The 20,459-nt window shown below is 36.5% G+C and overlaps 2 protein-coding genes across 6 annotated transcripts in view; both read right to left on the bottom strand.

Annotated features, from left to right (window-relative positions):
• Positions 1-339, bottom strand: part of rerea (arginine-glutamic acid dipeptide (RE) repeats a) — a 190,101-nt gene extending 189,762 nt beyond the window's left edge. For 2 of the 3 annotated variants that reach the window (XM_067446262.1, XM_067446259.1), the window contains exon 1: positions 89-338. The gene's annotated coding sequence lies outside the window, so the exon portion shown is untranslated. Of the gene's footprint in view, positions 1-88 lie in introns of all 3 variants that reach the window. The other variant, XM_067446263.1, reaches the window with a different exon arrangement.
• A 6,356-nt stretch (positions 340-6,695) lies between these two features.
• On the bottom strand, positions 6,696-18,191 carry eno1a (enolase 1a, (alpha)). Of its 3 annotated transcripts, none has more exons than XM_067446266.1 (12): positions 18,037-18,191; positions 16,286-16,380; positions 14,304-14,399; positions 13,107-13,165; positions 12,686-12,755; positions 12,387-12,520; positions 11,032-11,254; positions 9,805-10,002; positions 8,514-8,715; positions 8,284-8,392; positions 8,137-8,195; positions 6,696-7,181 (listed from the first exon to the last, which is right to left on the bottom strand). In XM_067446266.1, the coding sequence occupies exons 2-12, from the start codon at positions 16,368-16,370 to the stop codon at positions 7,118-7,120; spliced, it is 1,299 nt and encodes a 432-aa protein (XP_067302367.1). In that variant the 5' UTR covers positions 16,371-16,380; positions 18,037-18,191; the 3' UTR covers positions 6,696-7,117. The 3 variants fall into 3 exon arrangements, with proteins under 3 accessions (XP_067302367.1, XP_067302369.1, XP_067302368.1); XM_067446268.1 differs by lacking the exon at positions 13,107-13,165 and adding an exon at positions 13,395-13,453; XM_067446267.1 differs by having other exon boundaries at positions 18,032-18,170.
• Positions 18,192-20,459: the final 2,268 nt, after the last annotated feature.

Raw genomic sequence — 20,459 nt, forward strand, 5'->3', positions numbered from 1 at the left:
TAACACGGAGCTAATTGCAAGAGCCTTATAAGCTAATCAGATCATCATCTTCCGTATGCTAGAGAAGACGGTCAAAGGCGGAACTTACCTGAAATCCTGCTCTACAACATCAGAGATTTTGCGTTTTGAGATGTTGTTGTTACTGGGCAGCGGCGGTTAGCGGATGAGAGTCAAGTGCCGCTTCAAGTGTTTTGGAGTCGTTTTACACCCCTAGCACACCGATATTAATGATATGGCTGTCACTTATCAATATTTATGGTGGTGAGGAGTGTTGGTAACGGGTCAGTGTTGGGACACAGTGTTGTCTTTCTCTTTCTCTCTTTCTCTCTCTCTATCTCTCTTCTGTAAGAAAGAAACCCCCCCTCTCTCGAAAGCCGCTCTTCCTGCGAGAAGAATAATGTGCGCGTGAAAACGCTCTGCCCACTTTCCAGTGTCGCGCGCTGCGATTGGTTGGACGCGCGCAGAGCGTGAGACGCACACCAATCAGGTTGGTGATTTTGTGATTTAAAAACGCGCGTGTGTGTGCGAGTAGTTCTGTGTGTATGACTGACTAAACATTGCTTGTATGATGGTGGGCAGTTTGTTTCACACCAGCAAATACATTTAAAAAAAAAAAATCTGTTTTAATATATTTACTCTGATTTGTTCAGTGATCATAGGTTATAGGGGCTGTTCACACAGAACATGCGTGTTTTGTGATGATTCATTTTTTTCTTCTATTTATTTGTTTCACTTCTTTTAAAATCATATTTAAAAATGCACTAGACAGACGTCTTTGAACATCGCGAATTGCTGGTTTTCGGTGTTTGTTCGCTGTCAAACTAGTTCTGTTATGAGTGAAGCGCTATACTCTGCAAGAACAAAGATTTTTTTTGTTTTCTCGAGGTGGCAAGAACAAGAACAAGAACAAATTTTGTACTGGCTAGGACATTCCATTTTTCATGAGAAAAGCAGGTGCAGAACCATAGATCGTAAATATATATATATATATGGACGACGCAACATCATCCGTTTCCGCTTGGAGATTTGAAGCTTTCAGGCAGCCTGCACGGCGCTGACATCTTGGGACCGAGTTCGTGTGAAATAAACAGTTATGGAAATGTAAAAATTAAAGCTAAAGCTCCAATCTGCTCCCAAAAATCCCGAAAGAAGTCCGTTAGTGCCTCAGTGACAACTTCACTCAGAGAAGATGTCGATCTCAGCTGTCAATCATGACGTCACACCCCCCCCCCCCCCCCCCCGTTTTTATAGCATCGGATAACTAACTAAAACTAAACTTCTAAAATTAAATCATTGTGATGATAACTGCCTTCAATGACATAAACTAACTTTGGCGAAAAAATATTTAAAGTGTAATTTTATTGTTTAGTTTGCCTCCCGTCCATTAGAAAACACAGAGGGGCGGCTATACTGGGACCCGTCACCGGGGGGCGATCGAGGCGCGAAAGCTTCAGTTTCTGAGGGGGGTACTGCAGGCTTGTGCAGAACATTTCTCTGCATTAACCCCGCCCACTTAATATTTCTGACCAATCACATAAAAGTTCTCGCATCAGACATGGATATCCACACAAGAAAATTCTGCTCAGATGATGTGTCGAAAAAAAGCAGCAAAAACTCTCAAACCAGGGTTGCGAGAACAAAATTACGTTAAAAAAAATTCCCACAGCCCTGGGAATGAGAACTTTTTTCTCTGTTCTACTGGCATAACGCCTTTAACCCCGCCCACTTTAAACTTCTGACCAATCACACAATAGTTCTCGTACATTCATAACAAGATTCATCCAAACTTAACGGCAAATAGTTCCTACAGTCTTTCTTTTTGATTGGTTAGTTTTTCTTCACACCGATGACCTGTCTCGCTTTAGATTAAACAAACAAGTGGTCACTATTCGTTCAGTTGTTTTGCATTGCTAATTTTTGACGGCAAACTTTATTGAGGATAAGTCTTAGTCAAGGCATTGTACCATGCCCAGGCGTGATTGCCAAGTGTCCCACCTCTTCAAGCAGGCCAGTATATGGAGGTAGCACACTAGCCAAACAAATTAAAATCTTCTTAAAGGTGCAATATGCAACTTTTCCATCCGCTAGAGGGCACTTATTCAAAAAAAAAGCTTAGTTTGATGACGCCAAGTTTGAGCACAGCATGTGGTCTTCACCTCACAGCTGGGGGAAAATAAGACTCGGGCAGAAATCATGTTGATGGATGCGGTTATTAACATTACTGTAGTGTGAAGCAGAGCAGGACCGAGTGTTGTGGAGCTGAGCAAGGACGCTGGAGCGATTGTTACGCAACACACGCCTCACGAGCAGCAGGACTTTTATTATGATGGGACGGGACACAGTTGCCGGGTATGAGTATGAGGTAATGCAGCTCTGTTTATCATATTAGATACATTTAAGTGTGTTTAAAATGATGTTATGACGTTACTCTGTGCGTTCGTTCAGAGGCAGCTGTGACACTGCTAAGAGTAAAGCGCTTCTTCAGAACAAAAACTCCCTCAGATGCTAGCAATTTTATCACAATTTACAAATAGTTGGAAACATTTGGGATATTGTAAGTACATATTTGTAAAAAATTCATGGCACACTAGGGGGTTTTGGATATTTTACTGCAAAAATACTACATAGTGCACCTTTAACAAATTAAATACACGGTTTCAAAAACATAGAATGGTGGTTTTTGTTGTTGTTGTTGTTTTTTGTGTCTTTGAGCATTGTGACCTATACCTATTTCCAGGATTCCCAAGCTAAACACCTGGCCGAGAAGGGACCACATTATTTTTGCAATGCTCTTTTAGAATGTTGCTCTCCAATGTGCTTTATAAGCACATACAGTGTGCGGCACCCTGCTGTGGAAATGATTGGTTTATAGTGTAGTCTTCCACACTTCATGTTTCTCCCTCTCTGAAACGATGCTTCAGTCAGTCCCCGAGGATTCATTCAGCGGTGGGTCATTGAACATGACCGCTGAGCCCTGAATGCTCTACTTAACCTTCCGCTGTTCTGTCATGGATGTAATCACACAAAAACAACATCATATCATTCTACATTCAACATTTTTTTTACCATAGCCATGTGTATTTGTAGTATGTCAGTGTATTTTTAGCATGTTTTAGTAAGTCACTGTGCATTTAACATTGGTAATATGTTAATGATGCTCTATCTGGATTAGCTGGCACAATCCTGTTTTGCATTTTAATAGACATTAGGGGAAAATGTGTTGCTGTTTAGCATTTTATACAGTATGTACATTCAAGGGAAATGAACTGGATCCAGATCTTATCTCATCTCTATTAGGCAGTCTTTCAAACGGAACCAGATTGCAACGAGAAAAATATTGATATACAACTGGTGGTTATTTTTGATTCACCCCAGAGGTTCGGATCTTTAAATCTTCAGGTTGCATCGTTACGTCAGTAGGTGGCGACTCCCCTGAGCGATGTATACACTATATTGCCAAAAGTAATGGGACACCCTTCCAAATAATTGAATTCAGGTGCAGAGAAAGCAGACCCCCACTGGAGTCTTGAGCAGTGGAGACATGTTTTCTCACGTTTCTCTGTCTGTCAATCCGATAGATGAGTCTGGGTTTGGCGGTTGCCAGGAGAACGGTACTTGCCTGACTGCATTTTGTCAAGTGTAAAGTTTGGTGGAGGGGGGTTTATGATGTGGGGTTGTTTTTCAGGAGTTGGGCTTGGCCCCTTAGTTCCAGTGAAAGAAACTCTTAATGCTTCAGAATACCAATGTCATGCAAAGACATGGATGAGTGAGTTTGGTGTGGCGGAACTTGACTGGCTTGCACAGAGTCCTGACCTCATATAAATACACAAGTATATACAAAGAGAATAATTATTAATTAGCATATTTATTGTGTCAACACATCAAAAAATGTATGTACCTTTTGATATGGCGGAAGCAGCCATTTTCTTTTTTGATTCATAGATAAGATTCCAGGGGCTATGGGTGTTGTCACCTGCTATATTAAGTGCAGCATTGTAACAAAGAGAAGAAAACTGGGAAAATGATAAATGGACATGCCGTGGCATCATAGTGCTGGAGAAAAAAAAACAGACTGAAGTCTAACTGTTTTGTGTTACGGTGTAATGATCACAGCTGGCTGTTTTCTCCTCTCATTATGATAAAGGTATCAAGAGGCTCGTGCCGAGATATTGTGTGGGAAACGGATGGCTTGTTATTCTATTGTGACATGACAGGCTGAATGAACAATAAAAATGGGGGAAGAGAGAGAATTTTGTCCAAGGGCCTTGATTGGCGGAGAAGGAGCACGCCGTGATTGATTTTAGTGGGAGAGGGCGAGAAAGGAAAGTGGATTCAGGAGGTGTCTGTAATCAGAGAGACAAAGCCAAACGTACAAGTGCGGTTAAGAGACAGGTTTTGTTAAAGAAAAAAAACAGCACATCTCCCCTTCCCTTTGTAATTTGAAATATGCATGCTCTTGATACAGAATACCATACCTCGATCATTCCTGCCAGCACAAGACAGATGGCCTGAATCTCATTTCCACTGTCGAGCTACCTTGTTTTGGCAGCTCATCTGAAACTCTGCTATTAGTAATCCCTTACATACTGTGTGTCAAGGTATAATGTACATTACAGGTTTTACGGTAACTTTAATCTGGCAAATTCCCTGTTTTTTATTAATTTTTTTAAATCAAAGAACTGACAGCACTGAATGAAGGTATGGGTTAGTGTGTTGTGGGAGCTTTAAGGATTGAAATAATGAGGATCTGGATTACAGGAGACAATATAGCACTGTGTGAGGTGATTGTTAATGAATTGTGGGCGGATTCATGCTCCCAGTTAAACAGTGAACAAACAGAAGAAAATATGTATGCAAGCGCACAGCCTGCAGATGAGAATTATTAATGTAATACATTATAATAGCCTAACCACAAAAAAGCGCTAATAATTAATCACAGTGCATTTAAATCCTACGCCAGGTCTTTTCATCATACCAAAGCAAGCAGGGCTTTTTTTATTTTTTATTTTTTACAAATATGTAGGCCTTGTGTAGTCAAAGCCAAATACAAATGACCAACCCTATTGCTGGTGAATTTGTATATTAATATGTAGGTCTACTAAAAGATCATCATAATGGTTATTAGTTAATTTTGCTTCCAGTATGTTTAGAAAATACTGGTTTAATCAGTAAAAGGGTCTAATAGTCATTAAACTCAACTTAAAAGGGCAGTTCAAAAGCAGAAGAGCGTTTTTAGCATTCTCTTAAAAAAAAAAAAAACGAGAAATGCTGTTTCAGCAGGGGTTTTTTGTTTGTTTTTGGACTCGAATGGCAGCAAAGAAAATAAGTGACATTGGCCAAGATTGCGCATTACACTAAAACAACAGCAGAGGGCAGTGTGGAACAGCACACGATCTCCACACAACAGTATCAGTGTTAGAACTATGCACTAAAAAAAACAGTTCTTTTCTTCTTCTTTTTTTAAATATTTGAATTATACATGTATACCAAAAGAGCAGAATCGCCTCAAGACGAAATCCGTAACTTGTGGAAACAGGAAATGGTGATTCCGCGCTTAAGTGCACAGATCAGTGTCTGTCAACCTGTTCACTCAGCAGCAGCAAACAGTTTTTTCTGATTACACGGATTTATGACATATAACCACTGGGTGGCGCTACCGAGCTGCTCTCTTCTGCCTTTGGTGCTCCAGAGTTGGTCTCATATTACTGTCGTATCTTGCTTGCTCATTGTGGGTAAAGACGTGAGATAATGTTTGTTTAGTGACTCTTAACATTGTTAAGAACAATATACTACTGAATACTTTCTCAGGCGACTGTAGAGGATTAGGCTAAAATGGATTTTGGAATAAATATGTATTCGTGCAAAGACAAAAGTTCATGACGTAACGTTTTTAAAAATGTTTATAAATGAAGCAGAAAGTTCACTTTATTTTATATTTTTGCGATGCGGTGGTGAAAAAAAAAAAAACTTTCAATGAACTTACATTACATTTTTTATAACATTTTAATATTGTAGCCTATTGATATATTCAATACAGAAACGGTCTTAACCCTTTTTTATTTGATTAATTTCCCTGACTTTTGCGAGCCTGAAACACAATGGTACGATTCCCTTATATTTTCCCTTATTATTTTTCCATGACTATGGCAGCACTAACCTGGTAACCTGGCACTCGTGGCATACCTTCACCCTACCTTTCTGGCCTGTTCTTTCAAACCCAACTTAACAGTGCTTTTAGTTTTACTGGGTGAAGAGCTAAAATGTTACTCGATTGTCAGAAAACACTATAAAGGATGACCTATTGAACACTAAACTGTGTTTTGCTGAAAGCAAGAGGGGAGACTGATCTCTGCAGTCAGACATAACCTCACCCTCCACTAATGGATTTGAAAGGGCTTTTCAATTCACTTTCAGTACATACTTTTATTTTTAGTAATACATTTATATTGTTTTGTATATTGTAACATTTTGCATTATATATATATATATATATATATATATATATATATATAAAATAATTCAAAATAAATTCATATATACACACACACATTATAGCTAATTATAAGAACATTTGATATATTTTAATTTGTGTTTATATACGGTATGTATAATTCCGAATTATTAATATTTTAATGTGTGTATGTATATACAATTATATTGAATAAATAAATAAAATAGAAATTTCACCCACACAGTTTGATTTTAATAGGGATAATTTATTTGTTATGCCACGCATATAGAACTAACACTTCTCAAAAGCAATACAATACACATACTCATGCTGCACACTGCAGCACAGTGAACAGCTTTAGCGCCTTCTTAAAATACTCAGTGGAGCACCAGAATCACTAAAACTCACAAGAAGCTAAACAAAGATCTCTCACACAACACAGACACAATTAAAGGACTGATGCTATTTGGATACCAAAGCATAGATGGGGAAGGGGGCAGGGGCTGTCACGGAGAGCAGTGTACTGTACCATAGACTACAGATCTGGACCTTTGAATTCACTGCTTTTCCATCTAGTCTCCGTTCTACTGGAGCTGGTTTTGCGTGGCGTTATGTGTGGGAGAGTAAGCACGACGAGCACACTAAGACTGATGACGTGCCACCGCTTCAGATGGGCTTCCTGAAGTTCTTGCCAGCGAAACGAGCCTTGTCACCAAGCTCCTCCTCAATCCTGCAGATGTCATACATTATCAGAATCAATCTTGGAATTTCACTCAGTTTACAGACTGGCACATAACACTATTTAGTATAGTTGTAATGATTAGTAGGACATAACTATGCAGAAAAAAAGAAATCACTCATCTCTAATGGAGCTTTAGTAAATATACTTACACTTTCATTCTAAAGTTTAAGATTTTTTAATTCGAATATGCTAATTTTCTCATCAGTGTTAAAAACAGTTAAGCAGTACTGCTTAATATTTTGTGGACACCATAAATAAAAAGTAAAAAAAAAAAAAAAAAAACACTGCATTTTTTTTGAGATATATATATATATATATATATATATATATATATATATATATATATATATATTTGAGAATTATTTTGTAAAATTATAAATTAATAATATAATATAAATTTATATTATTAATTTATAAATTAAAATTTAATTAATCCGGTAACACTTCAGTATGGGGAACACATTAACTTTTAACAATGACATTTGCCTCTATAAACTCCTAATTTACTGCTTACTAATAGTTAGTAAGGTAGTTTTTGTAGTATTTAAGTTTAGGTATTGGGTAGGATTAAGGGATGTAGAATAAGGTCATGCAGAATAAGGCATTAATATGTGCTTTATAGTTCTAATAAAAAGCCAATATCCTAGTAATATGCATGCTAATAAGCAATTAGTTAATAGTTAATAACGGAATCTTAAAATAAAGTGTTACCATTCATCCTTAATGAAGTATGAATTTCTTTTAAAAAATGTTTTGAAAGGTTTATTAATAAACAGTTGAGTGCTATAAAAGACATAAAACTAGCAGGCATTTGGTTGCTAGGGACAATAGTCAAATACACTGTACAATTATGCAAAAATATTTAAATGCATAATGCAATGATTGACCAATCAGAATCGAGTATGGAATCAGAGTTCAATGATGCATAAATGCAAAAGCTCACCTCAGCAGCTGATTGTACTTGGCCAGACGCTCAGACCGGCAGGGAGCACCAGTCTTGATCTGAAGGGAAAAAAGACAATTTACTTTTTTGATCCAATATAGAGCATTGGTCGGCCATAGATAAGAGGGTGCCTGGGAAGCCACGTACCTGGCCAGTGCAGAGTCCAACCACAAGGTCAGCGATGAAGGTGTCCTCTGTTTCTCCAGAACGGTGGCTGACCATTACGCCCCATCCATTAGACTGGGCCATCTTGCAGCTAAACGATGGAAAACAAACAAAACACATTACATACAAGACCAAATGTATTTTAGTACATTTTATTTAGTTCTTATGTGAAAATATCCACAACCATCGTGTGAGATATCAGAAACACTCACGCCTGAAGGGACTCGGTGACTGAGCCAATCTGGTTGACTTTGAGCAGCAGGCAGTTGCAGGCTTTATCAGACACAGCTTTGGAGATGCGCTTGGGGTTGGTCACTGTGAGGTCATCACCCACCACCTGGATGTTAGTGCTGGCAGTGAAGTTGGTCCAGGCCTCCCAATCATCCTGGTCAAATGGATCCTCAATGGAGACGACTGAAATGCAATGATGAGACTTTATTGATTTGGGCTGGAGCTGAAGTGACCACCTGGCACATATCAATCACACAATCTACATATTGGTTTGGAAATGTAAACAGCCAGGAATAAATTTGTTTTGTTGAGTTGTCAAAATATTGGCTATATTAGGTCTTTTTGTGTAAATACAGATAAAGAGATCTGTGCAATGTTTATTTTATCAGATATGCTTTCAAAATAATTAAAGCTATTATTTTTAATACATCAATATTTATGTTACATTTTATATAAAGGATTGTCCAATCAGTTTTTGCTTTTTTGCAAAACTGGTGTAAAGAATCCTGAAATTTTACTGATAGTGGTATTAACTACTGACATTTTGAAATGGTGAAACCACCTTTGCTTAGGCTGCATCATATAATAAAATAATACAGTAAAAACAGTAATAAAGGGAAATATCAAAATTGATTTTGTGATATAATTTGCTCAAGTAACATTTATTATTATCAATTTTGAAAACAGTTGTGCTGCATAAAATATTTGTGGAAACATTTTTATCAGCTTTCTTTGATAAACAGATAGTCTAAAATATTTTTTTAAATAGATTTAGTTTGCATGTATGTTTTACTGTCCCTTTTAATAAATATATGCCTACTACAGTTAAAGCACTATATATAGTTTATTTATATACACTGTGTTATTATTTAGGGAACTGGCCTCAAAGGGGTTAAAATCAACACGGTCTCTATCAGTCACTGCTGGATCTCTTCAAAGACCTCGTGATCTAAAGCGATCTAAAGATACCCAAAACACATTGAGGCAGGAATTTGCGTTTGGGTAAACATACTTAGTCTAGTTAAACGTGAGTTTTTGGCAACACTTTACAATGAGATTTGATGTAGATTTTAATGAGATCCTTAACTAACAATTACTATTTTTATTTATTAAACTTGGTTAACGTTAATCTATACTAATTTATCACATACATTTTATTTAGATGCTCTTACATCAGATCTGCACTAAGCAGTTGTCACTGGCCAGCTGAGAATCACAGTAGAGTATCACACACACTCACAAATAGTATCACTAAAGATCAGGGCAACTGACCAGGATAATCCTTAACAAAGCTCCTGTAGAGGTCAGCCAGCTGGTCAGGGCTGATATAACGGCTGGGGTCATCAGGTGATTTGAAGTCCAAGTCGTACTTGCCACCTTTGTAGAACTCAGAGGCGGCCACATCCATGCCGATCACAATCTTGTCGGTGTAACCGGCTTTGCCAATGGCATTCTTCAGCAGCTCCAGGGCTGAAAAAGATTTGTAGTTGACGCTTTTTACAACTATTAACAGCAACATTTTAGGTTCAAATGTTATATGAATGTATAATGCAAAGTGTATGTTTTAGGTTTCTCATACAATTATAAAAACAACATCACTCCCAAATGTGTTTAATGTCAAATGCCCATTTATAGCTGTAAGTACTCAAAACAAATCATTAATATTTCTATGGCTTATATAAGTGACATAAAAATGGCACAGATTTGTATTTTATTTGAACTTAAATGCATCTTGAGAATATATTTCTTATAACACATAAGCTTTTAACCTACAGCAACTTTTGGATTCCTGACTAATATTTTACGACAACTAAATTAACACTGATACAACAAATAATATGGGTAAGAAGAGGATAAATATTTAAACATTTAAAGAGCAAGTAATCCAGTTAGATGTGAAGACCTCTACATTATTTTTCTCTTAGACCAGCAGATGTTATGACTGTGATTCGCAGGCAGCACAGAGTTCATGAGCATTCCCAGAATTCCCCCATGACTGGGCCACAGCTGCAGAACTTCACTAGTTTCAATTCAATTTTACCAGTGCACCAAATGTTAAAATTAAAACCATTTGTTTTTTGATGGAAAGAAATTAGTTTTGAAGTTTAGGTAATGATACACTCACAGTACACACAGTAACTCAAAGATGTTGTTCAAATGGTCATGTTTGTAAACCCACTAATCTGACAATAGTAATCTCTGACTCCTTGAGTTATCTCTGTGTTATCTACAATCAGAATATCTTATATTGTTTATCAGTACTTATCTTTACTCGTTTTCTTGCCAGAGGCTAAAAAAGATGAATCGATTCTAAATGTATGTAATCTCTCATAGTTACCTTTAATTCCCCCAAATTGTTTTACCATGAATATGTTTTATATTTATGGTGGTGTTCTGTGAGAAAATATGGGTTCTTTTATATCAATTCACATTACTGGAGTATTTACATTCTTAAAAATCTCTAGACCTAGACTCCCTCATGAAATTCCAGAATCTCACCTTCTTTGTTCTCAAGGATGTTGGGGGCGAAGCCACCTTCATCGCCCACATTGGTGGCATCTTGGCCGTACTTCTGCTTGATGACATTCTTCAGGTTGTGATAGACCTCAGCACCAATGCGCATGGCTTCTTTGAAGCTGCTGGCACCGACAGGCAGGATCATGAACTCCTGCATGGCCAGCTTGTTGCCGGCGTGGGAGCCGCCGTTGATAACGTTGAAGGCCTTTGAAAATAGACAGTCTATTAATATTGTGACAGAGTTTGCATAGTTCAGTAATGTTTGTTACATGATAATTATATTAAAAACTAGAACAATTAAGCATGCACCAATTCAGTATTTTTGGTTGACGTTTATAAATAAAACACCTGAAAAAAAATTCAAAATTAATTTTTTAACTAAAGCAATATAGAATTTTAGCCATGTTTCCATTTATGCTGAATTTAAATAAATCGCAACAATTTGTTAAAGTAGAGTTACAAAGCGTAACAAAATACTGTAAAATATATGATTTTTTTCTGAACTTCTAGCCACATGGATCTTTAATTGAAAGTAGCTATGTTTCCATCCAAAGTTGCATATTTAACTTATGTAGAAAATGGGAATATCACATAAATTCTACGAACAAGCAGCACATCCATCCCATGTGTCCAAGAAAACAAAATGTCACTTCCTGGGAAATTGGTTCAAAATATCTGTAATAAAAAAAGGAAGTTGGGGAAGCCACAGTGGCTTTTTTTTTTACTACATCATAATAAAAGACTTGTGCTGCACAGATAAAACCCTCTCTGAGACACAAGTAATGTTATCTTGTTCGGATGGTGATGTTTGGAAATGCAATGATTTAAGACACTTCTGGAAGGTCATTATACCAAGTCATTCTGATGACAGACATTTCAGAATAACTAAAACAACATTTGAGATGCTGTGCATTGTGCAGTGAAATTTATCCACTGGTTAGTCCAGTTATCCAATCTCATCTACTGTTGAGGCAAACTGGCAAAGTCATTGTAGTATATGTACATAGTCTGATCGGATTAAAAAAAGTATCTGCAATTGAGCACGTTTTTATGCATGTTTAGAATTTAAGCATTTCCATCCAGCATTTTTTATGTGATATCCCAAAATGTGCATAATATTAGGTGGATGAAAACACAACTAGCTCTGATGAAATGTTATTCAATCACATGACTTGTTTTTTTTTAGATGGGCATCTAGAAATGTAACAGTAAATGTGTTTCTCTTTTGGTTTATTTCCCAAAATTTGCATAAAATAGGTGGATGGAAATATCACAACATTGTAATGTACAGCAGAAAAGGGTTAATAATTATTCTGTTTCTTATTCTGAGAACGTACAGGGACTGGGAGGATGACTTCAGGGTTGCCAGCAAGGTCTGCGATGTGGCGGTAGAGGGGGACGCCTTTCTCTGCAGCACCAGCCTTGCACACAGCCAGGGAAACGCCCAGGATGGCATTAGCACCAAACTTTGCTGTGGATTCAAGTGAGCACATTCATTAAAATAATGGATGCATACTTCAAAATCTTTATAAACCAGCATGAAGAGCTGTGATAAATAACAGATTCAATACATTCTGTTATGGCAACTAAAGGAATTGAAAAATAACAAAACACTAAATCATATTGATATGCTTACACTTGTTGTCTGTGCCATCCATATCAAGCATCAGCTTATCAATCTTCTCCTGCTCCAAGACTGAAACGCTCTGTTTAAGCACAAGAGATTTATTAATGACAATATCAATCATTTTTCAAGGAGTGTGATGTTCACACAAACGTCATTTAGCATAGAACAAATGCAACGTTATGGCATTCACAGCATTGTGAGATTAGGGGGAAGGCTTTATCTTTATAACTGTCTTTAGAAATGACTAAATTCTAATATTCTTTCAAACATTAGTTAGTGTTCACAACAAGACACTTACCACTTCAAATAATGGTCCCAAACTTATCTAATACTCTCGAATAACCTTACAGTACTTGTCTTGCATATTATGAATAACCACAGCTCAAAAAAGTACACATTATCATGTTAGTCAAAGAACAAATATTCCTACCTGGCTAACCAGAGCAGGTGCAATTGTTTTATTGATATGCTCAACAGCTTTTGAGACACCTGCAGGGACACAAGCAGACCATCACTGACCCAGGCCAAGGAGTGGATGAACATGCAGAGCAGACATGACTAGATGATCACAGAGCAGGGCACAGTGAAAACATCTGTGATCACCTACAAATATCTGCCGAGGTTAGTCATCAAAGCAAACCCAAAGGCTCATGCTACTTCTGATCTATATCAAAAGGGGTTAAGTTCCTCACTTCAGTTAATACACGCGCTAATTTACCTGATTACACAAAGCAGGGGCCAAGAACTCATTTACATATTTAACAGCTCTTTTCACCCCTGACAGAGGAGAAAAGATGGCAGAAGAAACAGAGGATGAGAAAAGAGGAAAACACAGCAGTGCAGATGGACAGACCATTGAAAAAACTGAGGAAATTATATATTTCACAGAAATTAAGAAAATAATGGGGGGGGGGGGGGGGGTAAAAGTAAATAAAAGTATATTCTTTCAGAATTCCATACAGATTTTTTAAGGATTATGATATACTGTATGAAATATACATATTATATAATGTACAGTTAGGAAAATAATTATCTGATCCCCTGCTGGTTTTGTAAGTTTGCCCACTTATAAACAAATAATTCAAGGGTATATAATATCAACCAAAAAAATCCAGAAAAAACACATTATATAAAGGTTATAAATTGATTAGCATTTGACTGAGTGAATACATTAAATATTTAATTCAAATTTTATATGCACACAGATTTTTTTATTGTTTTTTGAAAAGCCTCTTATGCCATTTGTGATCAAAATTACAATAAAAACAATAATATTGTGAAATGTAATACCAAATTAAAATAACTATTTTCTATTTTAATATAATTTAGAATGTATAAAGTCTCGATCTACATTTTTTTCTGGATTCTTTGATGAATATAATGTTCAAAGTACAGAATTTATTTGAAACATAATAAACTTTTGTAACATTATAAATGTATTACTGTCAAATTTAATATGTCCTTCCTGAATGAATATTAATTTCATTCTGACTGATTTGTGTATTATTACTTTTTTTTAATCTAATGCAATTTTAAAAGCAATAATGCAATAACAATGCAATAATGTTCAAAAACATTAAAAGTTTAATAGATTTTTTATAACACATTTCACAAATCTCATACAAACCTTTGCCCAGATAACGTGTCTTATCATTGTCGCGGAGTTCAAGGGCTTCATAGATGCCGGTAGATGCGCCACTGGGCACTGCAGCTCTGAAGAGACCTGTTGAACAATAAATACGTATAACCATTCACAAGTTCTCATACAATGTACATGTACAAGCATGACTCAAATTCCACAATTTCCCTACTTTAACCACTGACATACCATATAAGGAACGGAAGGAAACGCCTCAACAGAGTCACAGTGCTTACAATCTATGTATACCGCCTGCAAATTACATGTCAAAATATATTTTGTATATCTTCAGGGAAAACGAATTGATTGATTAATTAAACAATTTATAAAAAGCATGAAACCTCAAGCCAATTTTTTATCACCTAAACTCAAAGCAGGAAGTGTTGTCAAAGGGGTTTCCTCTTGTGACGTAACCTACTGAGAAAAAGGGGCACCCCATGATTGAGGTTGGCACATGTGCACTTTATGATGGCACATTTCAGCTCCAAGTGTTGCAAATCTGCACATCCATATTCAATCAGCTCTGCTGAGTGAACATGAGTCGATTGCCAGAGCGTGCAGATGAAAGCGGATTTAAAGCTTAACCAGAAACACATCAACTCTTACATAGTGATTTTGTACCTAAACCAATCATTTCGACCAAGCAACGGTAGAATATCCAAACCTACACAACAGATAAAATAATGTATACTAGTTTTGATTTTTATCATATCTGTGTTAATGCACTGATCCAATCATTATCATAAAGACTTTGCCAATTCAATGAGACTAATTCTAAACAAAACGGTGCACTATTAAAACAACTCTAAGCTATACTTTAGGCTGTATTTTTCCAGCCCGACCTCATACTGTTTAATCAAAACCCATTCATTAAGTTGCGCTCAAATACACACAGACACGTTCGATCTGGATGAATTGTCTCCACTTGTTTTCATGCATTTAGGACAGAGGGTAGTACAGGAGGATGAATCTACATTCAACACGTTAGTCCCTAAAAAAATCATCTTTCATAGTGAAGTAACTCCCTCTCTCTCTTCAATACAATTTGCAGGAGAGACAGTCTACATATTTGCTCACTTGCCAGCCTCATTCTTTCAAAAGGGTCATTCACTGAACATAATTAAAACTCTGGGCATGTGTTAGAGGCCAAGACACTGCCTTGTGTTAGACTAGAATGCTGGGCACTAGACAAAAAGCAAGTTGTATAATCAAGTATATACTTGAACATTGTTGTAAATGAGCAAAATATTAATATGAGATTGATGTCTGAGTCTTTTATGCCCACCAAGGCAGTATACAGTATATGATCGAAAATACCGTAAATATACATTTTTATTTTAAAATATGAATCCACTCCTATAAATATAGTCGCCACTGTCACTTTTCCTCAATTTAATGCATCCATGCTAAAAAGTATTCATTTCTTTAAAAAAATATTTGCTGAACCCAAATTTGAATAATAGTGTATATACCATCCATTTAAAATGTACTTTCTGTGTTCATGGGTAAAGCACCAACATACTGTAGCAATGCAATCCATGTGGTATGTTTTACTTTGGCTATTTATAACCACCTACCACCTGATATGTCGACTCTGAGCTATTGGACACCAACATGAGGGCCTGAATAGGCAGAGAGGCGTTCAGAAGCTCACCCATGTGAAACGGCCACTGCATTCAGACTCTACGTCCCAATAACATCACATTCAAAGTCAATTACTGTCACTTTGTATTGATGTTGGACTTCTAATGGACTGTTCTGCACAGTTTGTAGGCAATGAATTTTCTCTCTGAATTGGTCCCATTTTTTAATTTGCTGGCAATCTTGCAAAATGAATGAATGGATAAAACATCCTGAAAAAATGGTCAGATCAATATATATAAAATGTATTTATAAAACGAATTGGGGCACATAATACAATACATAACAGTCAAATGTTAAAAGCGTTTGACAGTTTGACTATTACAAACCTTTCTTGGTGTAGAGATCAACCTCCACAGTGGGGTTTCCACGGGAGTCAAAGATTTCACGAGCATGGATCTTCAGGATAGACATGGTGCAGTTTCTAAACAGAAAAGTACACGTTAAGAACACAAGGTCCCAAAATAACACGAATACGACTGGAGGTGCACAATATATTGTTACCATATTGGTTCATATTGATTTACATCTTAATCTTTAAAAAACACTAATACTTTAATAACACATTTTAATGTAATATTATCTTTTTTTAATATGTACACTATAATGTTGTGATAGCTATGTTCACTTTACAGTTTTAAATTAAACCCTTTTTTTTAAATTTAGACAAAATCAAATATTTCATATGATTAGGTTATTTATATATATAATTTTATTTTATTATAATATAAATTGCACATTTTGTCACAGCTAATCGCACTGAAGGCCTCTTAGTGATTTCCCCAGTAGGAAATTACTCAAATGCTCCAAACTGAGTCAAAGATGAAGAAGGTACTGTTTCACCATCTTACACCAGCATTCACACTTTTATTATTTGGAGTTTTAGTTAACGCAGTCACCAGGGATTTTCAGACTGAGTAATCCACCCCCTTTTGACAGTCAACATGAGCAACAGGCGGCAGCAGGAGAATAAACTAACTTTAAGACTTGCAGTTGACTATTTCCCTCTTCAGCCAAGAAAAGCAGAGCCTTTCATCTGTCAGCACCTGTTCACCTAAAAATGCTGTACTGGACATTTAGAAATATGAAGTAACACTGGAATCCTCTCCAGCATGATCCCATTGAATGTTTGAATTCATCTGGGACACTAATCATCAGTCAAATTGATTAATTACTTGACTTCTTTAAAATACTGTTTTCTGACCTGTTGTGCACTCGAACACAGCATCTTCTAGACAAAATGTATTTAAAAAAAACAACATTTTCATTGTCAGACAAGGATGTCTCAAGAAACCCCTTTCCCATGAATATCACAAGACTCGTTTCCTCATCATCATTTCCTGCCTTGTCATTGAGTGCTAACTTATAAAACCAAACAAAAAACATCCACTTCATTGGACCAATGGAAAATCCTGTAACCTTAAATGTCTGTGGAAACTTCCCACTGGACACAACGCAGTGGGTTGGGTTAACTGAGACAGACAGTAACAAGTGGATCACCATACAGGCCTCCTGTCTGCTGTGGGAATGTGTTGCTCTCAATTTTAACAAACTGATAATGAGAATTGCATTAAATTCAGCTTCAATGTCAAAACTTTAATTATTATAAGGAGTAAAATGGGTGTGGTGACATTGCTAACCCATGTCACTTTTGACAATTAAACACATTTAATACGTTCAAAAATAAATATTTTTGCATCGTTTAAAAGCTACAAAATAAACAACAGCAATGTCTCCAGTCGCAAGCCTTTCCAGTATCAGATGTCAAACTAGGACTCGTTTTAGTTTGCTGTAGACTAGCTGTAACCTAAGACGAACTTCGTTTTTCTTGAATGAACATGTTTAAGTCAACTGTATCCCTTCTTAAAAACAAGTCATATGAGCGTGACATAAATGTTACAATGCTAAAATTAGATAACACTAACTGAATCATGAGATTCTAGAGTACGTCACTGCTCGACAGCATCACCTTCAGCATTTTATTACTCGGTCACGACCACTGATTAAGCAATTTATCATGACAAATGCTTCTAACTGCTAAAATCTAAAAGCTACAACGAACGCCCTGTATTCACCTTACCTTATCTGGCCTAACCAGTGCAAGGGCAGTCGAATGTTGAGCGTGGTGCAGAGCAAAGAAGGCAGAGGCTGCTGGAGTTGCGCACTGTTAAAGCGCTGAGCATCAGGAAGCAGTCAGCGCGAGCGCGATTCTCGTGCTGTGATTGGCCAGACGTGGCTCACGCGGCACGCTAAAGAGATTGCATGGCAAAAGGCACGTTTTCAACCAGCGAGACTCCGCCTTCGAAAATGATGCGGACATTTTCATTCATTGATTAAAAGCTTTAATTTATTTTATCTTAAGGATATGGGTTAAATTCACTTGACGTTATGAGGTATATTCGTAGTGGACGTTGAGTTTGAAGCTTTTTGCATCGAGCATGTTCGTGTTTGATGATGGAAACTGGTGCATTGGTGGAGTACGTGCAGAGCATCACCTACTTCCAGTGATGCGTCATCATGAGCGTGCACATAAGTGAAAAGAGACTGATTGGATATGGCAGATTTGGTCATTTTTATCTCAGTTTAAATTGTGATTTATCAAATTATGTACCGATTGCAATCTATTTTCAAAAGAGATATTGTTAATAATATTAACGTTGATGACAGTGTCCTTTAAACAACGTTCTTTACTGAAATAAAGGGTGTTGTTTAAATGATAGCCTATGCTACTTAAATTCATTTGATAGGTAAGCTGGGATCGTTTTGTTTTAGAATTTGACTTAGTCAAAGCAATAATCTTTGTAAAAAAGAAAATCAACTTGTTTCTTTCTCAGTTCTATTTAGATCATTACTCTCTATTTTATGTATTCAGTAGGCTAACATATCATCTATGTAGGGCACAGTAACCTATGTTAGAATTATCCAGACTCAAACGCACACGATGGACCAAGTGATGCTGTGCGACTTCTAGCTTCAACTATGGCAGCCTCTTACACATTAACCTTGAGCAAGATCACCTACTGCGCCATCTTCTGGCTGCTGATAGGACAGGCACTTCCAACGTAATTAAATACAAGCTGTTTGTAATTTGAAGAGTTTGTATGAGTGTTCGGCTTTTATAATATACACTAGGCTACTCTTCAAAAGCGTGGAGTCGGTCGTATTTTTTAAAATAAAAATATAGAGACACTAATAGTGAACTATTATTACAATGTTTCTATTTTTGATGAAGATGGATAGCATCATTATTCCAGTCTTCCGTGTCACATGACTCTTCAGAAAGCATATAGGCCTATGATGATGAGGTACTCAAGAAACATTTATTTTTATTATGTTGAAAACAGATACCCTGCTGCTTAGTAATTTCGTAGAAAGGTTTTTAAGGCATTTATTTGAAAGATAAATGTTTTGTAATTTACAAATGTATTTACTGTCACTTTTGATCAATTTAATGCATTCTTGCTGAAAAAAAAGTGTTAATGTAGGCTATGTAATAATAAAAAACTTACTGGCCTCAAAATTTTGAGCGGTATAGGTCTTAAGTATTTTTCATTGTGTTAATGGGAGTCCCATTATTTGTGACTAGATTTACTTGCATTAGTATTCAGACCCCTAACCAATTCTGAGTTACAGATCTTACATTGAAATTCAGTTTTTTTATTTCAAACCACTGAAGACTGACAAGTCTTGAGGCAATAGAACAAAAACATCTGTTGTCTTATTAGTGCTGCAATGCTGCAATAGCCATTTTTTTAAATTCTCCATTTAATTATGCATTGTATTGGGCAATGGACAAACAATCATGTTGGCCTAGACAATTAACATTTGTAAAATCTACCAGTTTTTTATCGTATGACTTTGAATGTTCTTTAGTAGGACACAGCATTCATCAACATTTTTTATCTCTTTATCCCTGTACCCTTATTTTCCCGTAGCCTACTCCTTGCTAGATTTATAGATTTGGGAGCATGCTGTATTTTTTGCTGTTCTAATTTAGGAACACCCGCTTTGATGTCTTATGTAATGTATAATATCTGTTCAACTTGCTTATAATATAAAAACAAACTTAAATTTGCTCTACAAATACACACACATACCAGACAGCTCTAGATTTAATAACATTGATCTTAAAAGCATGTCACAATTACATATAGCCTCTTAAAAAAAGATAAGAGTTTTTCCTTTTTGATCTGACAAAAAAACAGTCCCGCAGCAGGAGATTTCTGCCCCACATATCACCCTTTTTTAGGTAAAAGGTACATCTTGATCACATGTTTCTACTCATTGCAGCTATGCTATGATGTCTTCTGCAAGCTCCAGACATGTTTTCACTGAGTTCTAGGAGTAATGTGCAGTATACGTAGAGCTCTTGACATGACTAAGAGCACCTTTACTTCATTATCAGCTAAACTCTAAGTCTTCAAAGTAACCTTTGACCTGTATCACTCACGAGTACCTCATTTAATCAGTTCCTGACCTGTTTGAAGAGGGTCCCACATCCGA

This window comes from Pseudorasbora parva, chromosome 6 (assembly GCF_024679245.1).
Source record: "Pseudorasbora parva isolate DD20220531a chromosome 6, ASM2467924v1, whole genome shotgun sequence".
Classification (NCBI taxonomy): Eukaryota; Metazoa; Chordata; class Actinopteri; order Cypriniformes; family Gobionidae; genus Pseudorasbora; species Pseudorasbora parva.

Coding starts and splice junctions, on each gene's coding strand:
- eno1a (XM_067446266.1), bottom strand. CDS start 16,370: ATGTCTATCCTGAAGATCCATGCTCGTGAAATCTTTGACTCCCGTGGA. Junction 11,255..12,386: donor AAGTCATCCTCCCAGTCCCT/GTACGTTCTCAG, acceptor CTATTTTCAAAG/GCCTTCAACGTTATCAACGG. Junction 8,716..9,804: donor CTTTGTTAAGGATTATCCTG/GTCAGTTGCCCT, acceptor ATTGCATTTCAG/TCGTCTCCATTGAGGATCCA.